Below are 25,818 nucleotides of genomic sequence, written 5' to 3'. Positions count from 1 at the left end.
CATTTTCTTCTGATCAGGTGTTGGAGGTGTTCCCGGCGTTGGCGGTGTTCCCGGCATTGGTGGTGTTCCTGGAGTTGGTGGTGTGCCCGGCATTGGTGGTGTGCCCGGCGCTGGTGGTGTGCCCGGTGTTGGTGGTGTGCCCGGCGTTGGTGGTGTGCCCGGTATTGGCGGTGTGCCCGGCTTTGGTGGTGTGCCTGGCGTTGGTGTACAGCCTGGTTTACCTACAGGTAGCAATTACAGAGACTACAAAATGTTTTGTTTGTAGTGCGAAATCCAGTTCACTTAGTACCAATAAAGCCCTCATTACAAGTTCTTTTGGTGTTGGGATACCAGAAGGTGACATTTCTGATTTCAGCAGGTATTTCCATACCAAACTCTGTTGATTGTAAGTTTTCCCCCTGAATGGAGAATAACCACACTGACCCAGAGATACCATGCCTTTTAATCTAAGGTTTCCCAAACCCTGAGTAGGAAACCACAGACATTTTCTACCTGCGCAGTGCAGGCAGAAAGTGTCTGCAAAGGTGCAGTAAGGGGTGGAGTGGGTGATCAGGGCAGGCTTCATCCGTTCAGAGGGAAGAAGTTCCTGCCCCATGCCCCCTCTGCAGCAAGAGTTTGGTGGAGGCCGTGCTGTTGAAATGTTGGCAGCCCCCACAGCATCAAAGACAGGTCTGGTGTCTCTAGGCTCCGAACTGTTAGGTGCGGAGTTTTCAGACACGATCACTCCAAGGAATGATCATTCTAGATTACGTGTGGCTTAATTGCACACCAAGTTATCACTCCCATGAAACTCTGCCACTCATAATTAGGGCCAGGTCTGGTGTCTGCGTACTTGATCATTCCAGGCCTGGAGACACTTATAATTGTGGGTGGTATAGTGTCACCTGGAACTATTGCTCTGCCACTCGTAATGAGGGCTTTGACCTGCATTTGGTGCTGTATAAAACTCTCATTTAGTGTACCAAGGAAAATCTGCTTCAAGGGGAATGTGTTTGTGAGTTTTAAAAGCATTCTGTATCTCGCTGTTTTTCAGGTGCTGTGGTTCCCGGGGTCGGGGCAGGGGCAGGTGTTGGTGGAAAGCCTGGAAAAGTTCCAGGTAGGTTAAATTAACAACAACTTTGAAAGACTTTTAGAAAAAAGAGCATATGTTTAGAAATCACATTGCATTAATGGCCTCTCTTTTTCGTTAACAGGTGTTGGACTACCTGGAGTCTACCCAGGTGGTGTAGTCCCAGGGACTGGTATGTTTCATAATATTCTCATGCAATGTATCAGCTAATGCCTAAAGTATTTCATATTACACAAAAACATTTTATGACAGGACCTCACAAATTGACACTTGCTCCCTTCTTGTGAGAACCTGGGCTCTCTTCATCCACTCATGCAGTCATGCAAACCATCATCATGTTTGATACGCTTATGCAGACATCTGAGCTTGTTTCGTTCTCTCATATAGACACAACAGCCTGAGCACATCTCATCTACTTATAGAAAAACAAGTGATTTGACATGCTTCAACACATCATATGGACATAAGATCATGAGCATACAACATCTTCTCATGAAAAAATAACGTGTGGATGCCTCATCATCTCATATAGAAACAAGACCCTAAGTGTGGTCAATTCGCATATAGATAGAGGGATCTGAGCTTGTTCAGTCTTCTCATATGGACACAATAAACTGAGAATGCCTATCCCTGTCATGTTAAGACTTGACCGCAACAACTTTATCCTCTCAATAAGATGCAAGGCCCAGACCATGCCTCAGTTTCTCACACACAAACACCTCAGTAAGCTTTGCCCTCTCAGATGAATGTAAGAACGTCAACATGCAATATTCTCTGCTGTAGACTGAAGAGCCAGTTTATACATCATCCTCTGATATGGAAGAAAGAACATGAACATGCTTCCTTCCCTTAAATATATATAAGACCCTGAACATACTTCATCCTCTCATTTAAAGATGTATGAATATCTGCTTGTAAAATACTGGCTGCACACTGCAACCAGTGTTTTTGCAGTTAATGAAGATTTTTTACAAAACAGATCTATGTACTAATTGGCCAGTTCTTCAAAAATCTTAGTCGTAGTGGGTCAAAACTCGACCTAACTCATGAACATTATTTAGTTAGATCACAAATAGCGACTCACTGTGATTGGAGGAAATCACAGGGATGGTGGCCTGTCAGGGTCAGCAGACCACCATGTCTCTGATTGCCTTTAGATAAAGCAAACTTTTTTTTATGGACCCTGTTTTAGTTAAAGGAAATGTGACTGTGTTTAGAAATTAAAGTTTACTTTTTCTCTGTTTAAGAGTTGGCAGTTTAAATTTCCCAAAGGGGAGGTCCCGATGGGACCGCATCACTTTAACAATTCCATTACCACCCTCTTTGAGGTGTAAAAAAAAATCAATGTTCGGAGAACAGATTTGAGTTGTAAAGCATTGATACATATGGTAGGGATTTGATATTTGGAAGGGAAACCTACAACGTGCCCCTTTCAGATATGCGATTGGTATCAATTCCGAATCACATTTTTGGAGCCTGAAAAACTTTTCAACTCCTAAAATGGGGTTAGTACATAGAAAAAGCATTTCAACAGTGACAAACACTGGATTAGAGCGTTTGCAACTGTTAAAATGCTTTGTACATCCGGCTCCTAATACCAGAGAACATGCTGTCATAGACAGAGACCTGAGAACTCTTAAACTGCTCATATTCATAGAAGGACCTGAGCATCCTTCGTTTGTCCATGTAGAAAGAAAAGCCAGACCACTCGTCACCCTCTCATAAAGACACAAAGACCTGCTAACTCTCCATCCTCTGGTACAGAAACAAGAACCTGATAACTCCTCGTCCTCTGGTGTAGATTCAAGATCCTGAGAGCTCCTCATCCTTTCACACAGGCACTAAATCCTTAGCATCCTTTGTCCTCTCTTGGACACCAAAACACCAGAATGCTGTCCAACCTGACATATAAGTACATCATTTAATAACATTGAACTTCCAGAAGCTGCCTCTCAGTCGTCTCAGGCAGGCATGAGAAACTAACAGGGTGGCAAACCCTCGTGCTTTCAAAGTTTTATGCGGTGGAGTTGAGCGTCATCCATACACTAGTTTTCCCGCTCATCCTCATATAAAACCCTGGATGCTGTGCACCTTCTAAGCTTTCCACGAAAAAAGAGCGAATGCTCTCACCATCTGCTTAAAATAGACAGAAATATGAGCAAACCGCCAGACACCAGAAGCTCTCCTTCCTGTAGCAAAGCTTACTAGACAATAAATAACCTGTTCACTCTGTGACCTTGAAGGGAGACAGGAACCCACGCGCGCTGCCCGTGAATATATTATAGGTTAAGGGGCCTCTTTTTCACATATGAGGTGTGCAGTTTACAGTTCCTCATAACATTAAAACTTATGACCTTATCCGAATGATAGGGAATCTGGAATCTGTGCAGTTTCTAACATAGTCAAATTACAAAGTCTGGGCACCCCCACCCATGCGCAGTGGATGTACATCCATTGGTGCCCTAAAATGTCAGACATAAAAACATAGGCCCTCATTCCGACATTGGCCGGCGGCGGTCGCCGCCGGCCTGTCGGGGCCGCCAGAATACCGTTCCGCGGTCGAAAGACCGCGGCGGTGATTCTGACTTTCCCGCTGGGCTGGCGGGCGGCCGCCTTCAGGCCGCCCGCCAGCCCAGCGGGAAAGAGGCTTCCACGATGAAGCCGGCTCGGAATCGAGCCGGCGGAGTGGAAGCTGTGCGACGGGTGCAGTTGCCCCCGTCGCGTATTTCACTGTCTGCGAAGCAGACAGTGAAATACATTTAGGGGCCCTCTTACGGGGGCCCCTGCAGTGCCCATGCCTTTGGCATGGGCACTGCAGGGGCCTCCAGGGGCCCCGCGACCCCCCCTACCGCCATCCGGTTCCCGGCGGGAGAACCGCCGGGAACTGGATGGCGGTAGGGGGGGTCGGAATCCCCTCGGCGGCGCACCTAGCTGCGCCGCCTTGGAGGATTCCAATGGGCGGCGGTACACTGGCGGGAGACCGCCAGTGTTGCCGGTCCGACCGCGGCTTTACCGCCGCGGTCGGAATGCCCATTGGAGCACCGCCGGCCTGTCGGCGGTGCTCCCGCGGTCCTCCACCCTGGCGGTTTGAAACCGCCAGGGTCGGAATGAGGGCCATAGTGTCTCTTTGGCACCGCCAAAATAAAAAAAAATATCCCACGAGCAGTGGCGTAAGAAAGGCACCCGCAGCCCACGTGGTGCGTGGAGGGGGGAGCTCCAGGGGGCCCCCTCAGCATAGTACACTGTGCACGGGGGCAGGCCCCGGACTGTGTCCAGGGAGAAGGGGGGCCCCTGCAGGTACTTTGCAGAATGGGCCCTTTAAGTTTCCTTACGCCACTGCCCAGGAGCCATCAAAATCGGTTACCTGCTAAGAAACCATTGCAGTTTCTAACAAGTACACATAAAATACCTCTACAGAATTAATCTCACTAAGCCAAAAACCTCTCCACCATATTTCTAAAATTCCTCCACATTGTCAAATGTCCCCTAAATACAAGAGTACTGTGCACCCTACGCTCTCCCCAGAGACGGAAGCTGCACAACCTGCAAACACTGGGAGGCATAAGAAATAGCACCTCGTACTAGGCAAGGCACTCTCAAAGCTGTGATGCAACCAAGGATTCTTTTTCCAAAGTCGGCATCAGGAATAATGTCTCCTTAGAACTAATCTGAATCAAGATGATTTGCAAGAACCCTCACGTGCTATGGCTGTAGAACTCATGCACTGCTTTTCTGGACCTGTGTTTCAGGACTTCGATACCCTGGTGTCGGGGTGCTGCCTGGAGTCCCCACAGGGACAGGAGTGAAACAGAAAGTGCCTGGTATGTGAAGGCTGTGGGTGATAACACAAGACTGAGTACGTCAATTGGCGGGTGGAGATTAGGGTGGACCAGATATTAGAAGGATATGTCAAGGGAGATGTAGATGGAGACTTAGAGTGCGTGGGGAGGAGACAGAATTTTGAAGGGCGTGGGTGGCTCTAAATGGATAGTTATTGTTCTAAATTAGCATTTGCATAGCACACAATTTGTCACTGGTAAATTTCTCCACATTGTGCACATTTCAGGAGTGTCAGGGATGCCATTCCAAAAATTTCCATCGCAGATTGGAGTCTCATCCGGTTTTGTGGCAGTACTCGTTCAGCTGGGTGGGTTTGTCCATTGTAATCAGTTGTGAGGTTTGGTGGTTGGAGAGAGTGGAATGCTGAGCAAGAAAGAGAGGTATGGGTTGAGTAAAAAGATAACAGGGATTTAAATGATGTGAACAGAGTAGGGATTGCAAAGAAAAGATGACAATTGAAGCCTCTTGCACAAACCCTACTTTAATCACTGTGTCTCTGTTCAGGTGCAGGAGGAGCCATTGGTGGAATTCCAGGTGAGTTGTGCCCCTCTGTTGACAATCTCACACCATGCAGGACACAGATTCAGGCAGCTGCCCACATTTAAAGCTAAGCTATTAAATACAGCCCTGAAATGGCATGCTTTTTTCAAGAAATGGTTAGCGGAAATGGCATAGCTCTCTCATTGGGTAGCATCTGGGATCCTTCACAGTGATAGTTACTACCTCTTCATGCTGCATGGTCTTTGTTATCCAAGAGAAGCAGAGATGGGGAATATGTGTGAAAGGTAGTGAGCCAACAGCACAGTGGCAATGTAGGTTTCATAACATATCTTTTTTTGTTGCAGGGGTTGGAGGTTTTGGGGGTCAGAGGCCAGGAGTTCCACTTGGGTATCCCATCAAAGCCCCCAAACTGCCAGGTAAGTGACATAATTACCATGTGCACTGTACTAAGTTTCGAATCTGACTGATGTGGTTCAAGCAGAAGAGGTGTGTGTTTCAACTGTAGTGAAAACCAGAAAAACCTCGTTGTGAGTGTTGTGGACCCTCAACCGTTAAGTCCACAGCACTGGAGGTATCCTTACCAGGGTGGAGTTGGCAGGTACTCTCAGTGGAACTCTCAGGTGCTACTAAAAATGTGGAATTACCAGGCGTATCATTAGTTACTCCAGTTTAGGAACTTTCATAGATTCACATGCTTGAATCATTCCCCGTCATTGAGAGGGGAGTCCCCGGTACCTTTATAAAGTAGTGTCAATTAAGATCTAAACATAGAGGCCTTAGGCCCATTAGTTTAGTATTCTATCAGAGTCATTTTAAAAAATAAAAAAAAAGACTAAAGCTGAGAGTCCACTAATCAGGCGACACCACCCTTTAGAACACTTCTGAGAGAAGCTCCAGTCCCTCAGATTTTTGCAGCACTTGTGCTTAGTAAGCCCGCAGCACTCATTGTGCCACCAACTTAAGTAGCAATTTAAACATGTCTCAGGCCTACTATTGCAGCCTTTGTGTGCAGCCTAAGCTGCTATTTTGACCTGTCAAAATAAACCTTTTGCCAGGCGGAAACCTTCCTTTTTAATGAATAGAAGTTACCCCTAGAGTAGGCCCTGGCTAGCCCAGAGGGCAGGTTGCAATGTATTTGAAAAGCAGGACATGTACTTTTAAGTTTTACATGTCCTGGTAGTGAAAACCCCTTATTTGTTTTTCACTACTGCATGACCTACCTCTCCCATAGAGTAACTTGCGCCCTAAGGTAACTGTAACTCGCACCCTTTCCATGCACAGTTTTCTTATCAATAAATGTATTGCAAATGTTGCAGTGATAATATCAAAGATGCCATACAAGATCTCATCAATGATATAATATGTGCAGTAATTAGCTGTGCATGGTGAAGACGTGACTTATAGTTACCTTAGGGTGAAAATTATAGTTATTTGAAAGAACTCTAACTATAACTATATTTTGTGAATACTTTGCGAAAATTTGTGCATGGTGATGCAAAATTATTTTAAACCCATAATTTGGACCAAAAACAAACCGATAGCATACCCATGGGGGTCAGGGTACCTTCATCCTGACCCCTATACCACTTTCAATTAGAATTTTCACCCCCCGGCACATGTCCCATGAAATAAAATGGCGGCCTCAACTTTCTAGTCAGGTTGTGATCAGCCAATTACCAAGCTTCTTTTCACATGCGTATTAAAATGTTCGCGAATTATGTGCGGCCAGAGATATACAAATGTATTTTCCCTTTAATGCCTCAAAAACTACTGAACGGATTTACTCCAAATAAGAAAAATATCAGTCTGCATATCGAAAGCTAACTTTCTGCCATATTTGATGTAATTCCGTCCAGCGGTTCGGGCTTTAGTTGTGTCCAAATGTCCTATGGGTATTAACGTGGGAAACGCAACTTTTTTACACCACTTTTTCTCTGCCCCTGCTTGACGCATCACCCTGAAACTTTCTGTGCACAACAACAGTCACTGCAACACTTTTTTCGGTAAATTTTGTGACGATTCAGCAAAGATATAGGCAAGTCAAAAAATGCTTTTTCTATTGAACTCTGGCTAGTGCCCAAGGTTAGGTTGAGAGCAACTTAATTATTTGTAGCACCATAGACAACACCATCAACAATCTGAATCTTCTCATCTCATATGTCTGTTATTCTGGCACAGTTTTAAAGATTTTAAGCATAGGATAATTCCAGTTCCATCCACGTTGAACCTAGAAAGTGACAAAGCCTTTTGCCCTTTTTCCAGCAAACTCTTCAAGCACAGGATAGGCAAGGGCCATCCACGCCAAGAAGAAAAATGACAAAAGCCTTTTACCACTCCAGTATTACAGCTTTGAAATCCAGTCCAAAGGTGGATGGAGTGGGTGTATCAATGCTATGTGGTACTGATAACCATTTAACATAGGATGAGCTGTGGGTAGCAGAGATGAGCAGGGTGGTGATATTAAGAAGGTAATGTACCAAGTAAGTGGTGTTCATAGAGGATTAGTTGCCGAAGGTCTGAAATAGAGGTGGCAATGAACAATGGTAATGTTCAGTGGATCACCATATTTAATTTTAGACTGCAAAGATCAGTGTTTTGTGGTGGGTATTCAACACGGAAAGAAGAAATCAGTGATGAATAATGGTACTTAGATTTGTACATGTAAGCAACTCCTGGGCAAGTATCTTAATTTGTTACGGGAATACCAGATTGTGGACATTTTGGATGAGTCTTGGTGTAGTTGAACAATGAGGATGGATGTGGGCAGCTGACATTGCACATAGATAGTAGAAATGCATGGTTTGGAGTGAGGAAGAAAATTGGGAAGCAGAAAGGTTAACAGGAGGTTAACAGGAGGCATGTTGTTTCTAGGAATGCGGACAGCTGACATCATTAGTGTTAGTGTGTGGTATGTGTTGGGAGTGAATTGTGAATGGCAGACATAATGCAAGTAGTTGCAGGCTGTGTGGTCATATTCGTATGCATGGATGGAATTGTATTCTCTTGTCAGACCTTTATCATTAACTGTTTCTATTCCTATTAGGTGGCTATGGACTCCCATACAGCACCGGGAAAGTGCCCTATGGTACGTATGCACTATTTTTGCAAACATACTTCCAAATATCAGATCTTATCTGCTTAAACCTACTGTAGATGCTAAATGTTTGAGAAGTCAATTCTGCCCTCTGTGTGTTTCCAATTAGCAATATGTAAATTATCAGTGGGGAGAGATGTTAGTATTCAATTAAGAGGGAGCATCTCTTGGCTATAGAAGGCACTGCCAGTGCGCATATGCACTATGCAGTAGGATTGGGAATGGGGTTGGTTCCAATCCAAAGTTTCACTTCTGTTGAAACATATTTGAAGTTGATATTTCTCATTTTTCACATGAAGTTGTTAATGGGAGACTGCGTGACCATTGTCTTTTGACATTATACTGCAGTCTTTCGCATTACTATTACTGGGAAGTCCTCCGTGAGCCTTTGTTTTTGCCTTCTGTCTGCTCTGGTGCCTCCTGTGTCCGTCTTGTTCTTTTCTTAAACTATTGCCTTCATTGTGATCTTCCCGTCTGCTCCCTTCTCCACCCGTAACGTGTGCACCATGGATACATGTGCTTCTGGAAGAAACATTTATTAACAGGACTACCGGGGTACACTCTCCCTTTTTAGAAAATTGTACTTGAGCATCTCTGTGATTGTTTCAGGGTATGGCCCCGGTGGCATTGGTGTGGGAGCAGGTGCTGGTGGAAAAGCAGGGTACCCCACTGGAACAGGTATGGGTCATTAAAATCTTTGCTTCAGAATGTACGTTTCTCCTGTATGGAATCCGTTTCATATCAGTAAATTGTAGAATTCTTTCTCCAGCATTGGATCTTTCATAGATTCACATGCTTGAATCATTCCTGACCTGAATGAGAATGATTCAATCTTGTGAATTCATGAGAGATACCAACAATGGAGATACTCAAATGTAAGTAACTTTTTTCTTCCATGCAGGGGCTTCCTGACTACATCTTTTGACAGTTGTATTTTTATTTAAATTATTTTCAGTGCAACAGTATACTAAGGGTTTCTTGAGGTTACAAGGTTTCCAACACTTTAGGAGAGAAAACGGAACCCTTTAGAGTGAACTCCACAATGCCTGGCACTAACTGCGCTGTTTACACATATTTTTTAATTCACTTTCAATGGTGAATATCTAGGAACCTACCTCTCATATTTTTAACTCTTTTAGCATTTAATATGGGGACACTTAGAGTTGCTTAGTTTTAAGTCCTATTAAATTTTATTTCTTCATGTGTAATTGTATTAATAAAATAATTTAAATTGATTTTTCCAAATGAATACACTTATTTTTCAATAAAGATTTGTGGAACACCGAAGTTGCCCGCAATTTGCCATGACATTGTCTTCCTTTTTAAGAAGTGAGATTCACAGCCCTTCCAGGTAGACTGATGTCAGATAAGTATTTTTGATGCCTCAAGGCCCCAACGAGTAGCGCACTTTCTTTTGAGCATTGGCCACCGCCTTTGCAAGAGAGAGGGGTTAAAGGTCAGTTATTTATTACAGAGAAGGGACCACATCTACTTTAATTTGTCTACACCTGTAGGGACCTCTTTTGGCATGTTTGCAGAAGTCTTTGTTTAGATGTGTGGAGATCTGCGCAGTGTGAGATTTCTCTCTTCCAATCGGCTCATCGATGATTACACCCCCTTACATAACCTTTACTTGTTTCCAGTGGTGGCTCTTCTGCTATAGCGAAGGAGTTGCCCCCCTCCTCCCCTCCTACCCTCTCCCGGCAGCAGCAGAAGCTGCAAACCTTTCACAACAATAGGATAATAAACATAGTTTATTATCCTTTTGTTGTGAAAGGGGCAGGCCATGCTGGATGACGGGGATGAGGGGAGTGCCAAACGCACATGCGCATTTTGCTCTCTCCAGCCCGACACTGTGTTGTTGGGCTGGAGAGAGCAGGATCAGGCTCCCATTCTGCCTAGGAGCAGCCCCTGCTGGGCGCCCTCAGCCAATCCTAACATTTTTCTGAGCAACGTCAGGATTGGCCGCAGGGCAGCCTGGGACCCTGTGCCTGCCTGCAGTGATGAGGGAAAGAGGAGCGGTGCGGCGGCGGAGCAGGTTATTTTTTTTTTTTATTTTTTTTTTTTATTAAATGCCCCGCTCTTCACACCCGCCCCTCCCCTTCAGAGCGCAGCGAGCCACGACTGCTTGTTTCAGATATTGAGTACTTCCCATATCGGGGTGGCACACACCGACATTAGGCAACCACATTCACCACCTTAGTGTCGATCTCATCTTTCAACATTTAAGTCCCCATCACTGGGAAGTGTTGAGCTGCTTTACTCAGAGATGCTCGCGTCTTACTTCTGCCTCCTTGAACGTATGTTCACATCTGCTGAAGTAAAGAAATCCATCACTTAACCGTTCATGCCGACTTGTCCCAGTGAATATTTTAATTGCTGCATCACTGCTGGCTGCTTACCTCAGCACCGCTGGTTTTGGGGAATATAAAGAGGTCTTGTATGCTACCACGGTGCATTGGACTGTGGAAGATAAGGTTAGCTGAACGCATCACCTGCCCCATTCAAATAGTATACTGAATGCACTTTTAACTGATGTTCTTGTGGAGTATCATCAAAAGTTAAAAAGAGATTTAATGTGTACATGATTTGTGTCTGCGGCATACGTGCAGCTAAATGTAGTATCAAAAAGGTTTAATTTAGGATATTCCAAGTCTAATGTAAGCATGTATGTACTGTCACCCCAATTATGTATAATTCTTCATTTTGCCACCACATGGTCTATACATTTAAAATGTGACATGATGCAAACAGAAATCCTATATGTGAAACCGTTCATTAAAAAAACACACGTGCAAATATTAAAATGGGTGTCTATATTTGTATCATAAGTCAATGAAGCATTAGAAAAATATATCCTGAGCACAGCTTTTGTACGGTGAGCGCCTACACTGAGCGCCTACTCCTTCACCTCTCAATATAGCTAACTGGAATGTGATGCATATGGACCGGGTTGCATCTGCTCCCGATTTCTGTCCCCAGCGCACTGATCTATCTGCTCTGATCACTGCTTCTCTCCTCTATCACCCAGGCGTGGGAGCTCAGGCCGCGGCCCTGAAGGCCGCCTACAAAGCAGCAAAGTATGGTGAGTGTTCAGTTCCAGCCAGTCTAACGCTTCTGTCTCAGCTCACTCCTCCTCCCCACTAGCAACAGGAGACGCTTACAGTGAGAATTCGCAGAATGCTTGTGTCAGGGATGCTGTGTGCCCCGGCACCCTTCCCTGAGTTGGGTTCTGTGGTTAGCTGATAACAGACAGGGCTACTAAAGCTGTTGCAGTATAAATGGTTGGAATTTGGAATTTCCCAGTTGCACGTGCCTGGCACATTTTGGATGTATAACCTCCCCTTCTGGTGATATTTCTCCTCCTTTGTAGTGTCCCCATTCGTTGGTATTGTTTAGGATGCACAGACATTTTGGGGACATGGTGAGTTTGGTAACACCAATGCTCTCCCCTAATTGTCATGTTTTGCTATAGTCTCTTTGGTGTCCTTTTGCAGTGATTAACTTGCTTTGGACTAGTGCATTGACCATGATATTGGCAGAGTGTAAAATTAAGTAGGATCAGATTTTATGTATTTTCAGGTAAATTTCGCAAGAGGACGTTGTAGTCCATGTAAAGAAGGGATGGTTCTTTACTCACTTGCTGCCTACCCACTTCCTAATCTCTGTCCACCACTTTTTTCTTAATCTCTGTCTTCGCCTGACATATAGGACCTCGTTTACAAGGAACTGGCGCATTGGCTCCGATGCGCCAGTCTCCTTGTGTTGCCCTGTGCCCCCTAACGACACCACTGTTGCGCTGTATTTGTAATACAGTGCACCATGGCGCTCGTTAGGACAACTGCGTGAAACTTTTTGACACAGTTGAGGCTCTTTGCTGGACTAGTGTAAAAAATGTTGATGCTCATCCAGCAGAACTCGCTGAGGCCCATTGAAATGAGCCTAGCGTCAGTTTAACGCCTGCCCTGGGATGGCATTAAAAACAATGCTAGAATGGCGCAGTGAAATCTTGTAGATTTCACTGCGCCTTTGTTTTGGGCTTCCCTGCGGGAGAAAGCCTCCCTTGCATCCATTATACCTGGTGCAGGTATAATGTGGCACAAGGGTTTACAAACTGGCGCAATGGTGACATTGCACCAGTTTGTAAATCTGGTGCGGGGTGGGGGACTGTTTTGCGCCGCAGTAGCTTAAAAAAATGACACTAAGGTGGCGCAAGGGGCTTGTAAATGAGCCCATATTTCTTCTCCCCATTCCCATTTCCGTTGCTCTCTCGCTCCACCCTTCCCCCGCATGACCACGCATAATCCTGCTTTGATCACTGATTGAATATTGCTGCTAACAGGACCAACATGCTGATTTTGCAGACTTGTCTCTGCTACTTTAGTTGGTAACCCTGAAAACTCTTCTCCCCGCCCACAATTTGTTTCATTATAACCCGAGCACCCTGGCCTCACAGTGCTTTCATTTGAAGCACGTTGGCATATCCATGGCAGGGTGAAGAAGGAAGTTGGGAAATGGTGTGATTTAGGTGCAGTGGACGAACGGGCAGTACGTGACCACAGTCTTACCAGTGTTGATTGTTGTGAGTGGTGCCATCCAGCAATCCAGTTTTGTCTTCTAGTGAGCCTATAAGGGAGGCAGAAAATGATTTGGAAATCATGAAAAAGAGGTGGTAGATTCAATTCTAGCTTGCAAAAAAGGAAGAACAGGCCTAGGACAGACCTTTGCAAGGCCACTGCAAGTGAGATGGCATGGAGCTGGTGGACCACCAGACAGAGAGCAGTATTAATCCGCATGGATGGGATCCGGCTCAGCACTGCTCCAGTGCCTGTTGCCCTCAGGACAGCATGGGAAGGTGGGAGGGAGACTAGAGGGATGAGATTGACGGGGAGGTGATGGCTTAGGTATGGGAGTCAGTGACGGAGTGAAATCTGCATTTCCACTGTGTTATTCTTACAGGGGCCTTCAGAGCCTATGCTTATCTACCACGTGTTCTCTGTTGTCCTGCTGTCCCTCTTTCCCAACTACCTGCTGACAATCCCAGACAGTTATGAAGAATGGAGAGCAAGACCATGGGCCTCAGACTCAAAGATGCTTTGCAATTGTACTTGAACACATACATATCCTGTGTATATGTACTTGTACCTTTTTTAAAGCTGGAGAGTTATTATGCTTATGTTCTGGAGTTCTGTATTCTGTGACCTAGCTGAGTTCTCTCTAGAGTGAGTTGTCTGCTGGCCGGAGAGGGGGCACCAGCTGAGGAGAAGGGCAGTGCTTACATGGTGGTGGATGATGGAGACGTTTTGGGTAGGAAAATGAGAGTGTGAGAAATGAGTGAGAGAAGGAGCTGTGGAGGTAAAGGAGGGCATGGAGAACATGGGGTTGGAGATGGTAGATGGTCCAGGCATAGATTACACCTATGGATTATATATGTAAGGTATAATGTGTATAATGTGTTGTTTAGGCACTGTCATAGGCATAGATACATATATGGGAAACATAAGTGTTTAAGAAATCATTTTATTTTATTATTATTAATATTATTATTTTATTGTTGAAAAATTAAAGTGGTTTTGCATATTATTATTTTAGTGAAAAGTTTAGTTTCTGTAAAGAGAGGAAGATGTCTTGTACTTTAACACATACATATACTTGGTATATGTACTTGTGCCTTTAAATCTGGAGAATCATTGTGCTTATGTTCTAGAGTTGTGTTTTCGGTGACCTGGTTGAGTTCTCTCAAGAGTAAGTTGTCTGCTGGCTGGAGAGGGAGCACTAACTGTGGTCATATGTGACTTAAATAAGTGACATGATGAACCTTTAATGGCTGATGGAGGCATCCTCTTACAGGATAAAGCCAGCGATTTGCAAGGACCCAGGGCTCCTTTCACTCTTCTGCAAACTATAGCAGCCTCACAAAAGGGCTTTAGAGACCCGTTCCGAATTGCAGATGGAGGGTGCCGGGGAGTAAAAACAGTGAGCCCTCCTATTTGAACATCTGAAAGATATGTATCAAACGTTTACGACTGCACTTGAGGCTGTGAACTATGGATCTGTTAATGACTGGAGTTAGCTGGTTTGGTCGGCCTCTGTAGCTGCTGCCTTCCTGAGGGGCATGGACTGGGGTGATTTAAAAAAGTCAGATCGGGAATGTGAATGTAGTGGTAGAAGTCTGCTGGCCGCTGTATGCCATTCACAGGGTCACAAATTCCTTCTGACTGCTTAATATTCACGAGAAGGGATGGTTTTGCATCCTCCTGCAAATAATAATTTGTTGATGTGACTGAATAAATGCTGGGCATGTCTTGGCTCACTGTTGTGCGACATTCCCTAGAGTTCATCAGGCCCTGCGGGTACAGTAATCGCCACAAGGGCAATTGTTCTTATCCCATTCCATGGTTTGCCACCTTTAAACGATGTTTCAAAGAAGGTCTTTTGGCCGATCTTTGCTTGCAAAGTAAGTTGGTCTTTCCTCTTGAAGGATAGGTACCTACAGTTAATTCATACAAGCATCATGGCTGATATTTCAAGGATGCTCATAGTGCTGAGTGGTTAACTTCAGCTGAAATGTCAGAGATGCTTGGAACATACACTGGTCTTGGTCCTTGGTCTGAAAACGTCTTTTTCCTGAGCCTCACAATTCTGAAGTCTAGTTAATCGGGCTAATACCAAGATGTTCCTCTATTTTAGCTCTTAAGGTTCCTGTATATATGACCATGCTTTTTAATTCCTGCCACCCTCTACAGGGGCTGGAGTCCTACCTGGAGGAGGAGTTGGAGGCGTACCCGGTGCTGGTGGTGTACCAGGTGCTGGAGGTGTGCCAGGGGCTGGCGGTGTTCCAGGATTAGTGCCAGGGGCTGGAGGTGTGCCAGGGGCTGGAGGCGTGCCTGGAGCTGGCGGTGTGCCCGGAGCTGGTGGAGTGCCGGGAGCAGGTAAAGCAGTCTTGTTGCCTCTCCTTGAACAGTAAATGTGCTCTTGGTGCACTGGCCCGTCTGAAAAGAATATTAATAGTGAAAAGAAAGTGCCTTTTTCACACTTCCCAAGCAGTCATCCTTTTATTTCCGGTGATTCAAGCATGTTGACGTAAAAGTCAAATATTTTTATTTAAAAGAAGTCAGATGGGCCATAGCCATAATCTGACTTTAGTAGAACTTCTAGGCGGGGGATGCCCCATAAAAAGAGATACCCACAAAGCAGGGGACACCTGTTCATATGTGACTTGCACATTATCAAGCAGTAAGCTATCCACGTTTGATTATCTGTGTATGTCATTGGTCGCTGCTGTGTTCTGCTGGGGTATAGTGTGGGTGTGTTATGGAGAGCACATCACCAAAAATAGGCATCAAAGCCTTTACCCCCATAATGAGGAAATGCTCTGTGGACAAACACCGGTGAACACAAACTAGATCTATGGCAGTTTAAAATTAAAGATATTGTATAGCTAGGGGTTGGGGCTTTGCAAAGGGACACGATTCATACTAACTTCTCACTCTTCTGCTTTGTTCCACTCTGCTTGTGTGCACAGTCTCTTACAACCCTTCGCCTAGTCTAACTATTGCTTCCCTTATCACCCTCCTGAACCTGTGTTTATATTTCAGGTATTCCTCAAGTTGGCGTACAGCCAGGGGCCAAACCACCCAAGTACGGTATGTAATACCGGTTTTTGTGAGGAGAACGAGATCGCAAACATGGTCATTAGCAGCACAATCGTAGTTAAGAATAGTATAAGCTATTGCAGGAAGGTAGCAGCATTGATTCCCCCCTGCACAGGGTCTCTTTCTGCATCTCCTCTCCTCGGGCTTCGCCAGTCCTAGAGTTACTTTCAATATCACGTAGCAGATTTACGAACCCCTAGCACCATCTTAACGCCGCCTTAGCATCATCTTATGATGCTAAGGCGGCATTAAGGTGGCCATTCCCCAAAGTCATATTTACAAAGTGGTGCAATGCATGCATTGCGCTATATTGTGCTTGCTTCAGGCATGTTGTATGCAAGGGGACATTCCCACGCAGGGAGGCCCGAAAAAGTGGCGCAGTGAAATTTACAAGATTTTACTGCGCCATTTTTCCTGTGCAGGTGTTAAAGTGACGCAACCATAATGATCCATGGGCCACCCTGTGCTTTGCTGCACTAGCGTCAACATTTTTGACACTAGTGCAGCAAAGCGCCACAACAGCATAAAAGATTTTGACGCTGTTCTGGTAACCACCACCATGCTGCGCAATATTGTAAATATGGCACAACCATGGTGTCGTTAGGGGGGGGGACACAAGGAAAGTGGCGCATCAGGGCCGATGAGCCACTTTGTTGTAAATCTGCCCCTATGTCTCTCAGGCGCCTGCTACCTCATCCTTGCAGTCTTAGCAGTTATCCTGTCCCTCGGTCCTCCTTATCCCTGAATGAACTTCGAGTAGTTTCCCTCACAATGCACATTCCCTTGACAGTTCTCCTCCTGAAGTTTCTGTCCTTCCAGTCTTTCTTGGATGTGAAGTTGAGCATAGCTTGAGCTTCAGTGCCAGCCTCTCTGAAAGCAGGCACCTCACAGTACTGACCCTGTAGGGTAGGCAGAAGCTCAACTGGATGGTGACACAATCTCAAGCGCCAGCTATTTTAGGTGGGTGTCATGCGCTGCCAGGTGAGAGATTTCATTGTAGTGAGAGCTAGTGACACCTGTTTTTGGCTTCAGCTCTTAGTGGGCGCTCAGTTCAATTCAGGAAAAGCCCTGCTCTGTGCTTTCCCTGTGAGCCTGCATTCATTTGCACAGTTTGACACAGTATCCAAGCAGACAATTTATTCTCATACTTTTCCATTCTGCTTGCTGGTTGTCCTCCAAGTACATGCCACAGGAAACGAGGCACTTTTGTGAGATTTTACTACTGGTATAAAATGCCCGCACCCTGAACTGGGTTTAAATAACTCCTTAGTTCTCCTTGCATTTCTTGCTATGTGTTGTGTTATGCTAGAGCAGGATCATCTATTGAAAGACGGTAGCCTGCTAGCAGAAGATGCCGAGTCTGCATGTATCCAGGGAATGCATCCCTTCCAGATATTCCAGGTTTGCCCCGCATGAACCCAGAGCCCCAGCATGTGACAGCTTTCTTGCTCTTATCACGTGACCATGGTTTCTCTTAGCCCCCTACAGTGATCCCCACAGCTTAAAATCCTAAACTGCTAACGTTGCTTCACTCTGTTGCCAGGCGTGCCAGGCGTCGGAGGGGTTCCGGGCGTTGCAGGAGTGCCAGGTGTTGGTGGTGTACCCGGAGTTGGAGGAGTTGTACAACGTGAGTAAATACAACCTGATCAACAAAGCAGTGCTGCTAATGGACACGTTGGGGTACTGGGACTCCTGCATTGCTTTAAGGAGCAGTGTAAACATTCTTATATATAAACGATGAGGCCTTTACACCACACAGTTGCTTGTTCTGTCCTTTCCCTTAAGGTAGGATTTTGAGCCAAATATGTTTTATAGTGTTTAAACTTGAATTGGCTCTTTCTAAAAGCACAGAAATATTGCTTGCCACATGCATGTTTTCTTCTTGAGATCATTTTCAAAAATTAAAGTTGTGTCTATTAAAAATGTGTTCAAGAAGCCTGCACTTAGGTAGAAATAGTAGGGGTAGTAATGCTTTCAATTCGAGAAAGAAACCTATAAATTGTAGCTGCATTTGTACTTTGGCGTATCTCTTTCATGTAAATACCCTTCAAATACATAGGTACAGTTCTATACATGGACGTGAGGCCTGTTCCACCTTCGGTGGAGCATAAAGGGTATTTACAAAAGGTCTGATCCGTTGATGAGGCTGCAGACTCCATGTCTGAACTATCTAGTGAAACAACAATATTGACTAATCAGACTGAAGATCTCTTGCCTTCATTGATTTTTTTAACTGTGATTTGTAAAGTGCAGACACTGACAAAGGCCTTGAAGCACTTTACAAAAGATGCCTAAAAATAAGCATCGAACAGATTAGAAGCAAGGAAGATGTCCTCCTCTACCAGATCATGCGCCTGTGGGGAGTAGATGTTTTCAACTTTCTGTAAGTTCTGGAAGGATTCCACCAAGCTGGTGGAAGAGAATTTCAGAAAACACTGACTGCCCCAGTAAATGAGTGTGCCATGATTTTCAGAACTAAAAAGGCAGCTCCAGCTCTAGAATATGCTCACTGCGGAAGAGATGCAGATCCCTTGAGGACGTTAGCTTATTTCAAATGTAAGCGGGGATATCCAAATAGAGATTTGTAGATATGGCAAAAATGTTAACACAGGATGATAGTCTTGGAAGGGAGCCAGTGCACCACTCGAAGGATAGATCACACATGGCCAAATTATGAGCCGTACCACTAGGCTGGCGAAAGCATGAGAGGTTTCCTTTAAATGGAGCAGAGGAAACTTTGGTAACACGCACATCTGTTGCTTCTAGAGAGTCACAGTCTGAACCACTGAACTGAAGCCACCATGTTCCTCAGGAGAAACAGGTGGCTGTATAGACAGAGCCTGCACCTTCAGCATAGGACCCAGCAGCGGAGGAGTGTCGCCCCACTGGCTGAGAGCCAGCAGCTGAAAAACAAAAAAATAGTTTTTTTTCATTTTATTTTTCAGCTGCTGGCTGAGCGAGCGTGTGCTGTGAGGGGCTAGGCCAGGCCATGGGAGGAGGAGTGGAGTAGTGGTGTGCGCTTAAGTGCGCAAGTTAATTTGGCCGGCTGTTCTAGGCCGGCCAAACAGACATGTTCAGTTAGGTTTCCCCAACCCAGCTGTATTGCACAGCCAGGTTAGTGAAACTGCACAGACTCCCTGTGCCTGAACTAGCGTTAAACCAGCCCGCTCAGGCCAATCCCTGCGCTGCTCTCATGCTTGGTACTAGCATGAGAGCAGCACAGGGAATGCACAGGGAGTCTCTGATGCTGTCCCAGGGACTGCTGGGACCAACAAGGGGAGGCGCACATGGCGGCCGGCAGCACCACGTACGTGTTTTTTAATTATTAAACTCCCCCGTGATCCCTCTGTACCCCCTCCACCCGCCCCACAACTTTTAATTTGTGTCGGCCGCCACTGATATAATCACAAAGAAAGCAGAGTTATTTAGTTATTTGCCTTCTCATGCCGTGCAGTCATGGGGTTAATACCGTCAGAGGCTAAGGCTTGGAGCCAGGACAGAATTACCATGGAGCAGACATTGTAAGTGATAGATGTCAGCGCAGCATTCAGCACCTGTCTTGATGAAAGGAGATACCTTTTTAGTCAGCTGGTCTTTAGCCGTTTGGCTGGCTATGAGGAGGGGGTTAGTAGCGGTGTTGTGAACCAGCCTACATCATTTTCCCAGAGAACAGCTCTCTCCTGTCTGCCTTTAAGCCCACCCCGGGCTTCCTGTATCATCAGACTGGTCCTTATGGTTCCAAAGGTGCAAGAAAATGAAGGGCGAGGAACTGAGAAAACCTCGTGGTCTCGCGCCAAAAACAAGGGACATATGGATGACCTGATCCTCATTTCTTTGGGCTTTTAACCACACCCATGTCACGCCTGTCACTTTCATTGGTTCGTAGGCTTGCCTTTTAAAATCCGCTTGATTTCATTAGTGAAAGGCATGCATGCGTCCTGCCTTTTCCGGTGTTTTCGGGTTTAGCATGCTTGCACCATAGCCACTGACCATTGTATTTTTTCTAGTACATCCTCTCTCTTTGTAGACCAATCGCGTACAATGTGCTAAAATGTTTCAATCGCTATACAACATCTGAGGCACGTTGGGTTGGGGCCTTTGCCTATTTTTCCCCAGTCATTCCGAGTTGCAGTATATTCTGTGAAAATATTTAAACTGGCCATGTCTTTATCTAGTCTTAGCTTCAATGTAGATGAGATGGCAACCTTTATGGAAAGGCCACCAATTTTGCCTGCTGCCATACGTCAGCCTCCATTTCACAAAGATTGTGTTCCCATTTACACCGTGTTGTATCTGGCGCATCAGTATTGTTGACAACCAGATGCTTGTATATCCTGAAGATGCCCTTGCAGAGAATAGGTTCCATTGTTATTTCGGGGTGTAAGGGGTTGAACCGTGGAACCTCCGCCAGGGCTGTGCTATGAGAATAGAGTATGGCATAATTGCAAGTATCTAAATAACTGTGTATGATGCAGGTCACATTCCTCAGCTAACTGGTCCTAAGCTTTAACGTGCGTGCCAGCCCATCTCTGACCTAACTTAGAAATTCCCACCAGGTCCTATGTCATGAAGTCCTGGAGCTTTGTGACATGTGTCAGCCCTGTCTCATGCCATAAGGGTCTCTCTTTAGTCACTTTGCTCTCTCATTTGGTGTACTTTAAGCACATGAAGTGATCCGTGGCAACCACAAGGGCGTTTTGCCCCCATATAATGGCAATATCCCAGGGTTTTGATTCCGATTCAGCTCTAGTCGAATTGCTGGGTTTCGTCTTTCGTCAAATAGCCACTCATTAGAACCATCTGGGAGAACCATCTGGGAGTTGAATAGATGAATGTCAGTCGTGTGAAGCCCTCCCTCAAACAGAGTTTGAGTGCATTTTGCAAATTAAATTCTAGATTGGGCTTACACGCCCAAAACGTTCTTGAAGCTAAAGACTGTAATTCGATGAAGAAGTTGGAGGGAATTATATACGTATAGTTTTGCAATGTGTGAACAAATCAGGAGAGGGACTCCTTTTTGAATAGGGCAGACCTTCCCAATAAAGAAATGTGAAGAGGACCATCTCTCTGGCTCCCTCCTTGTGCGATGGATCAAGAATACAGTGTTCAGTACCCGGCATTTCTTCTGGTCCAGGTTATAACTATGCCTAGGTATTTGAAATGATCCCTGGCAATTTGTAATTGGGTGCATTTCAGACAGTGCGGTGGGGAATCACGGATTTGCAGATAGGCTCACTTTCATCTGTCTGTAGCGTACGCGTCAGCCAAGGCAGGGCGTATTCTGTCTGATGAATATATAGCAACATGTAGTCTGCGTGTAAGGAACCTGTCTTTGACTCATTCTTGAGGCTGAAAACCTGATAGTTGGGCATCCTTCCTGATCCATTCAGCCAGTGGCTGCATGATCAGGACAAGCACCAGAGGAGTAAGTGGGCACCCAAATGCGTACCTCTGCTACAGGGGGTGGATAGCACACTGTTCACCTGCCTATGGCCCCACAGGGCATTGTGTGGCATAGGTATGAGAAATCATGGGTGGAAGATCATTCTTAGGGACTCTTGGAACATAAAAGGTCAATGTACTGAACCAGAATCTATCTGTTGCCCTGGCCAGTGCGACCTGCGGGCGCCAAGTGTTCCTGCCTGAACATTTTGGCCAGGGTGTATTAAGGAGCATATGACCTTCACCAACCTTCTTGGAAGAATTTTAGCTAGGATCTTACATTTATATTGATTAAAGAGATCATGTTGTATGAGGTGCATTCACCTTCCGTTGTGCCAGGCTTCAAGATGACATACACATATATATACTTGTTTATATATATATATATACATATATATATATATGTGTGTGTGTTTGTGGGTGTATATGTGTGTGTCAAAATCTAAGTGGCGAAGGGCTTTGCCCGAAATGCATTGGGTTCACACCATCATGTTACATATGACAAATTATGTACTTTGACATGTTGCATAATTACGCCTGGATTGGCATTCTCATACATTTGAAAATTGGAATCATGATGCCTCTGTGCGAGTATTGCAAGCATTGAAGAAAGCATAAATGGATTACATTTTTGGAAAACATGCACTAGTTTGGATTGCTGATTATGGTGATAAAATTGGCCTATGCCTGGTGGCTGTACATCTGGGGTCCGGTGCACTTCTTTGCACCGGTTTGTTAAAATTGTAAGTGTCCACTAACATGTTATTTAGAGCTTCTATACTAATAAATGCACATTTGGGAGTTCACGTGTTCATTACTGAAATGCCAAGTTGAATTTCGAGTTCATTACCACTGTAAAGCAAAATTGACACAGTAGAAATTCTTTTTACTGCCTCAAAGATTGCAGGTAGCAATTACTTAACACAGAAAAACAACTCTCCTTTTGATCATACGGTCTCTTCAGTGTGATTTTACTTTTATTACCGTTGATGGCAGAGACATCATGAGTCACTCGTAGCTTCGCCTCTACCCACACTCAACAGTGGTAATAAATACTATATTACAGTTAACATAACTGCAAATGTACTACATCTATTTTTTCACTGGAAAAACACTGTGATGGCTCCAGTCAAACGTGCAAAACCACTGAATTTTCCAGTTATGGTTACCACTGCAACCCACACATGCCATAACTCGTGCCTCCTTCCATGTTATTGTATGGATAGCTTTTTTTGTTTGTTTCTGCAATGTTGGTAAATTGATATCTATAGGAACTTGTTATGGCTATAAATCAGAGCAGCTCTGACTGCGAGCGACTTTCCATGCTTATTCACGGATATAGGAGTTCGAGGGGATTTATTATAATTACACATACGGAACTGAAGGAGAAATATTGCTAATTCCGTACATTCTGATGGAACCTGTTATAGATACATAGATGGGAACTGTAATGTGACGTGGACAGGTATTGAGACTCTTGGGCTGGGATGGGGTTTGGACATGCATTAGGTCCTCCGTTATGTTATAGGAGCCTAGCAGTGCTGAGGGCACTTTCTGCATGTGTATGCGGCCATTGAAAGAGCAAAGAGCATACCCAGTGCGTCTCGAAAGTATGTGCACAGGGCAGCATCCTCACGTTTGTACTTATGTCACTCAGATGCTCGGTTCTTTCTAACGCTTTTTATATTCTACTTGCAGCTGGATTTGGAGCGGGAAGATTACCAGGCGGAGGTTTGTGGCACTATTTATGTTAATTTCGTACATGTCCTGTAAAGCAGACAGCAGTCTCCTGTCTAGACTCACTGCCACATCCGTTTCTGAAGTAAAAAGCTAATCGCCAAGGGGGCACTGAGTAAGAAAACCAATGTCATCAAGACAAAGAACTGTTAATGTTCTTACTTTCAGAGCCATAACCTGCTGCCCTGCCTCATCACACAAGGCATCCATCTAACATATACCATTCTCTCAGTACCAGAGTAAATAGATATCACAAAACCTCAAGCATTTATTCTAACATTAATCAACTCACTCATTAACTCAGTATAATAATTTCACCATGTGCTCCAGCATTCCTGCTGACATACTACAGTTCACCCATAGTTAAAGCATAAAGTTCTTATCCTGTCTTACCTCAACACTTAAATATTCCCTCTAACATTAATAAGTTTCTCATTGTCAGAGCACAATGATCTCACCATGTCCACCCTTATTACTTAAGCACTGAGCTATACCTTTCAGGGACAGTGGAACTCTGCATAGTTCCCTATTCCAAGTTCTCTGTTGGTTCCAAATGGCGATGAAGGTTCTGCACCGTTCAGTTGAGCGCTGTCCGGCCTCGATGTCACCAACGTTGCTTTATGTCCATGAATCAGCATCACTACATTACTACTGTGTCTGGGTCGGCTGGGTAATGTTCATGGTATCACACAGAGCAGTGGTGAAACAATCCAAAAGTATGAGTTGGTTACTATGGTGGAGAGTGATACAGTTTTGAAGAAAGCGGAGTTGTTAATCAAAGAGGGTACAGAAGGGAGAGTTGTGCACCAGTAGGTACGCATCACTCTTTAACGTCTTTAATGAATTTTCTGTGTGCATTGAAGAAGTGATGATGTGGGATGCCTGTTTGTGCTCCCAAATTGTTTTCAGAGAAAGCCCATAGAAATGGCATGTGAAGGACACTTGGGACAAATCATAATAAGAAAACGGGGGAAGAAAACATTTCAGTTGTGTAGGGGAGTGGAAGGTTTTAAGGTTTATAAAGTGGGTAGAAAAAGACTGAAAGTTGGTGGTTACACTACATCAGTGATCCAGGTGTCCCATTGGAAAAATACTGTCTGGATTTTACTGGACCGTTTAGGGACTTGCCAGATTCTCCCCATTTTGTGGCTGTTGTTGTTGATGTGAGCCCAAAGATGCTGGTATTGGGGTTTTAAAGGTAGGTCAGTACTAGAATGATCATTCGAATACTAAGGAAAATATTTTAAAGGAAGGTTAACCTAGTTATATCATAACTGATAATGGGAGACACTTCACTTCAGAGGAAATTAGATTTATTTGGACGACTGTGGTATAAAACAAAGTAGAACTACACTTTTAAATCCACAAGGAAATGGCATAGTTGAGCAAGAGATTAGAGAAAGGGACTATTGAGTCAGCAATAAACAGCAGATTCGATGTGGAAAGATCTGAAATGGATATGGTGTGGCCCCACCACACCACTCAAAATTGATCACGAGGAGGCACACAATTCTCCTTAATGATGGGAGGCGAAGCTGGCACAGAGGTGTGCTTAAAAGAGATGGTAACAGGTGTTGAACAAATTGATGGACAAGTAGAAGAGGTTCGAGGTCTTTTGGGTTTCTGTGAGTGTTTGAGTAAAGTAAGACATGGGAGAATTGCAAGGGGGTGTCCTAGGTTCAGAGGCCAATACAGGGTAAAAACAGTTAAAGTAAATTACATAGAGGTGTATTATGGGAAGAAATGGAATAGAAGGCGAGTTGTTGTGGATCAGAAAGGTGGTGAATGTCAAAATTTATAACAGAGAAGTGGGGTGATGATGAGTGATGAGGATTTGAGACAAGACCATGAGGATATGGCAGTGACAAGAGGGATTAAGTAGTGATGTCAATAGCAAGAGCAGAGAACATATAGCAGGTAGGGATATACTTAGAATCCATACTGGAGTCTGTGGAGTAGTGAGAAGAAGATCCAAGGCTATATCAGCAAGTGTAAAAAGTCTAAATGTTCCAGTGTAGCTAGGTGATTATGTCTCTGAGGTTGAAGCACTCACCTTGTTTATGGTCTCTACCTGGGCAATATGTGTTTGTTCCAGGTTGGGGTCCCCAGCTTTCGTGCTTCCCAAAGGGTTTATTCTTTTTATGTTTCTTATCTTGTTTGCCATGCCTGATCATTGTGTACATAGTTTTTTTCTAGTTGTTAAAACCTAGCTTCGCATTGTGTCATCTTTGCATCTTTGTTTTATTGTATTTTTTATTATTAAGGAGAAATGATGTGTTATGCCTTTAGGGAACTATGGGGGTTATTCTAACTTTGGAGGAGGTGTTAATCCGTCCCAAAAGTGACGGAAAAGTGACGGATTTACCACCAGCCGTATTACGAGTCCATTATATCCTATGGAACTCGTAATACGGCTGGTGGTATATCCGTCACTTTACCATCACTTTTGGGACGGATTAACACTCCTCCAAAGTTAGAAT

The 25,818-nt window shown here is 44.6% G+C and overlaps 1 protein-coding gene across 35 annotated transcripts in view; it reads left to right on the top strand.

Annotated features, from left to right (window-relative positions):
• The window catches only part of ELN (elastin), a 212,562-nt gene that overhangs the window by 134,419 nt on the left and 52,325 nt on the right, over positions 1–25,818 (top strand). For 30 of the 35 annotated variants that reach the window (XM_069226829.1, XM_069226830.1, XM_069226824.1 and 27 more), the window contains 13 exons: positions 18–227; positions 1,034–1,096; positions 1,194–1,241; positions 4,819–4,890; positions 5,414–5,443; positions 5,755–5,826; positions 8,454–8,495; positions 9,114–9,182; positions 11,536–11,589; positions 15,251–15,436; positions 16,103–16,150; positions 17,703–17,786; positions 23,300–23,332. In XM_069226829.1, the coding sequence (XP_069082930.1) occupies positions 18–227; positions 1,034–1,096; positions 1,194–1,241; positions 4,819–4,890; positions 5,414–5,443; positions 5,755–5,826; positions 8,454–8,495; positions 9,114–9,182; positions 11,536–11,589; positions 15,251–15,436; positions 16,103–16,150; positions 17,703–17,786; positions 23,300–23,332 (1,011 nt within the window). The remainder of the gene's footprint in view (positions 1–17; positions 228–1,033; positions 1,097–1,193; positions 1,242–4,818; positions 4,891–5,413; positions 5,444–5,754; positions 5,827–8,453; positions 8,496–9,113; positions 9,183–11,535; positions 11,590–15,250; positions 15,437–16,102; positions 16,151–17,702; positions 17,787–23,299; positions 23,333–25,818) is intronic. The other 5 variants (XM_069226833.1, XM_069226832.1, XM_069226834.1 and 2 more) reach the window with 2 other exon arrangements.

Source organism: Pleurodeles waltl, chromosome 3_2 (genome assembly GCF_031143425.1).
Source record: "Pleurodeles waltl isolate 20211129_DDA chromosome 3_2, aPleWal1.hap1.20221129, whole genome shotgun sequence".
NCBI classification, from domain to species: Eukaryota; Metazoa; Chordata; class Amphibia; order Caudata; family Salamandridae; genus Pleurodeles; species Pleurodeles waltl.
The sequence above is the reverse complement of the archived record's forward strand: the minus strand, read 5'-3'. Positions and strand labels throughout refer to the sequence as shown.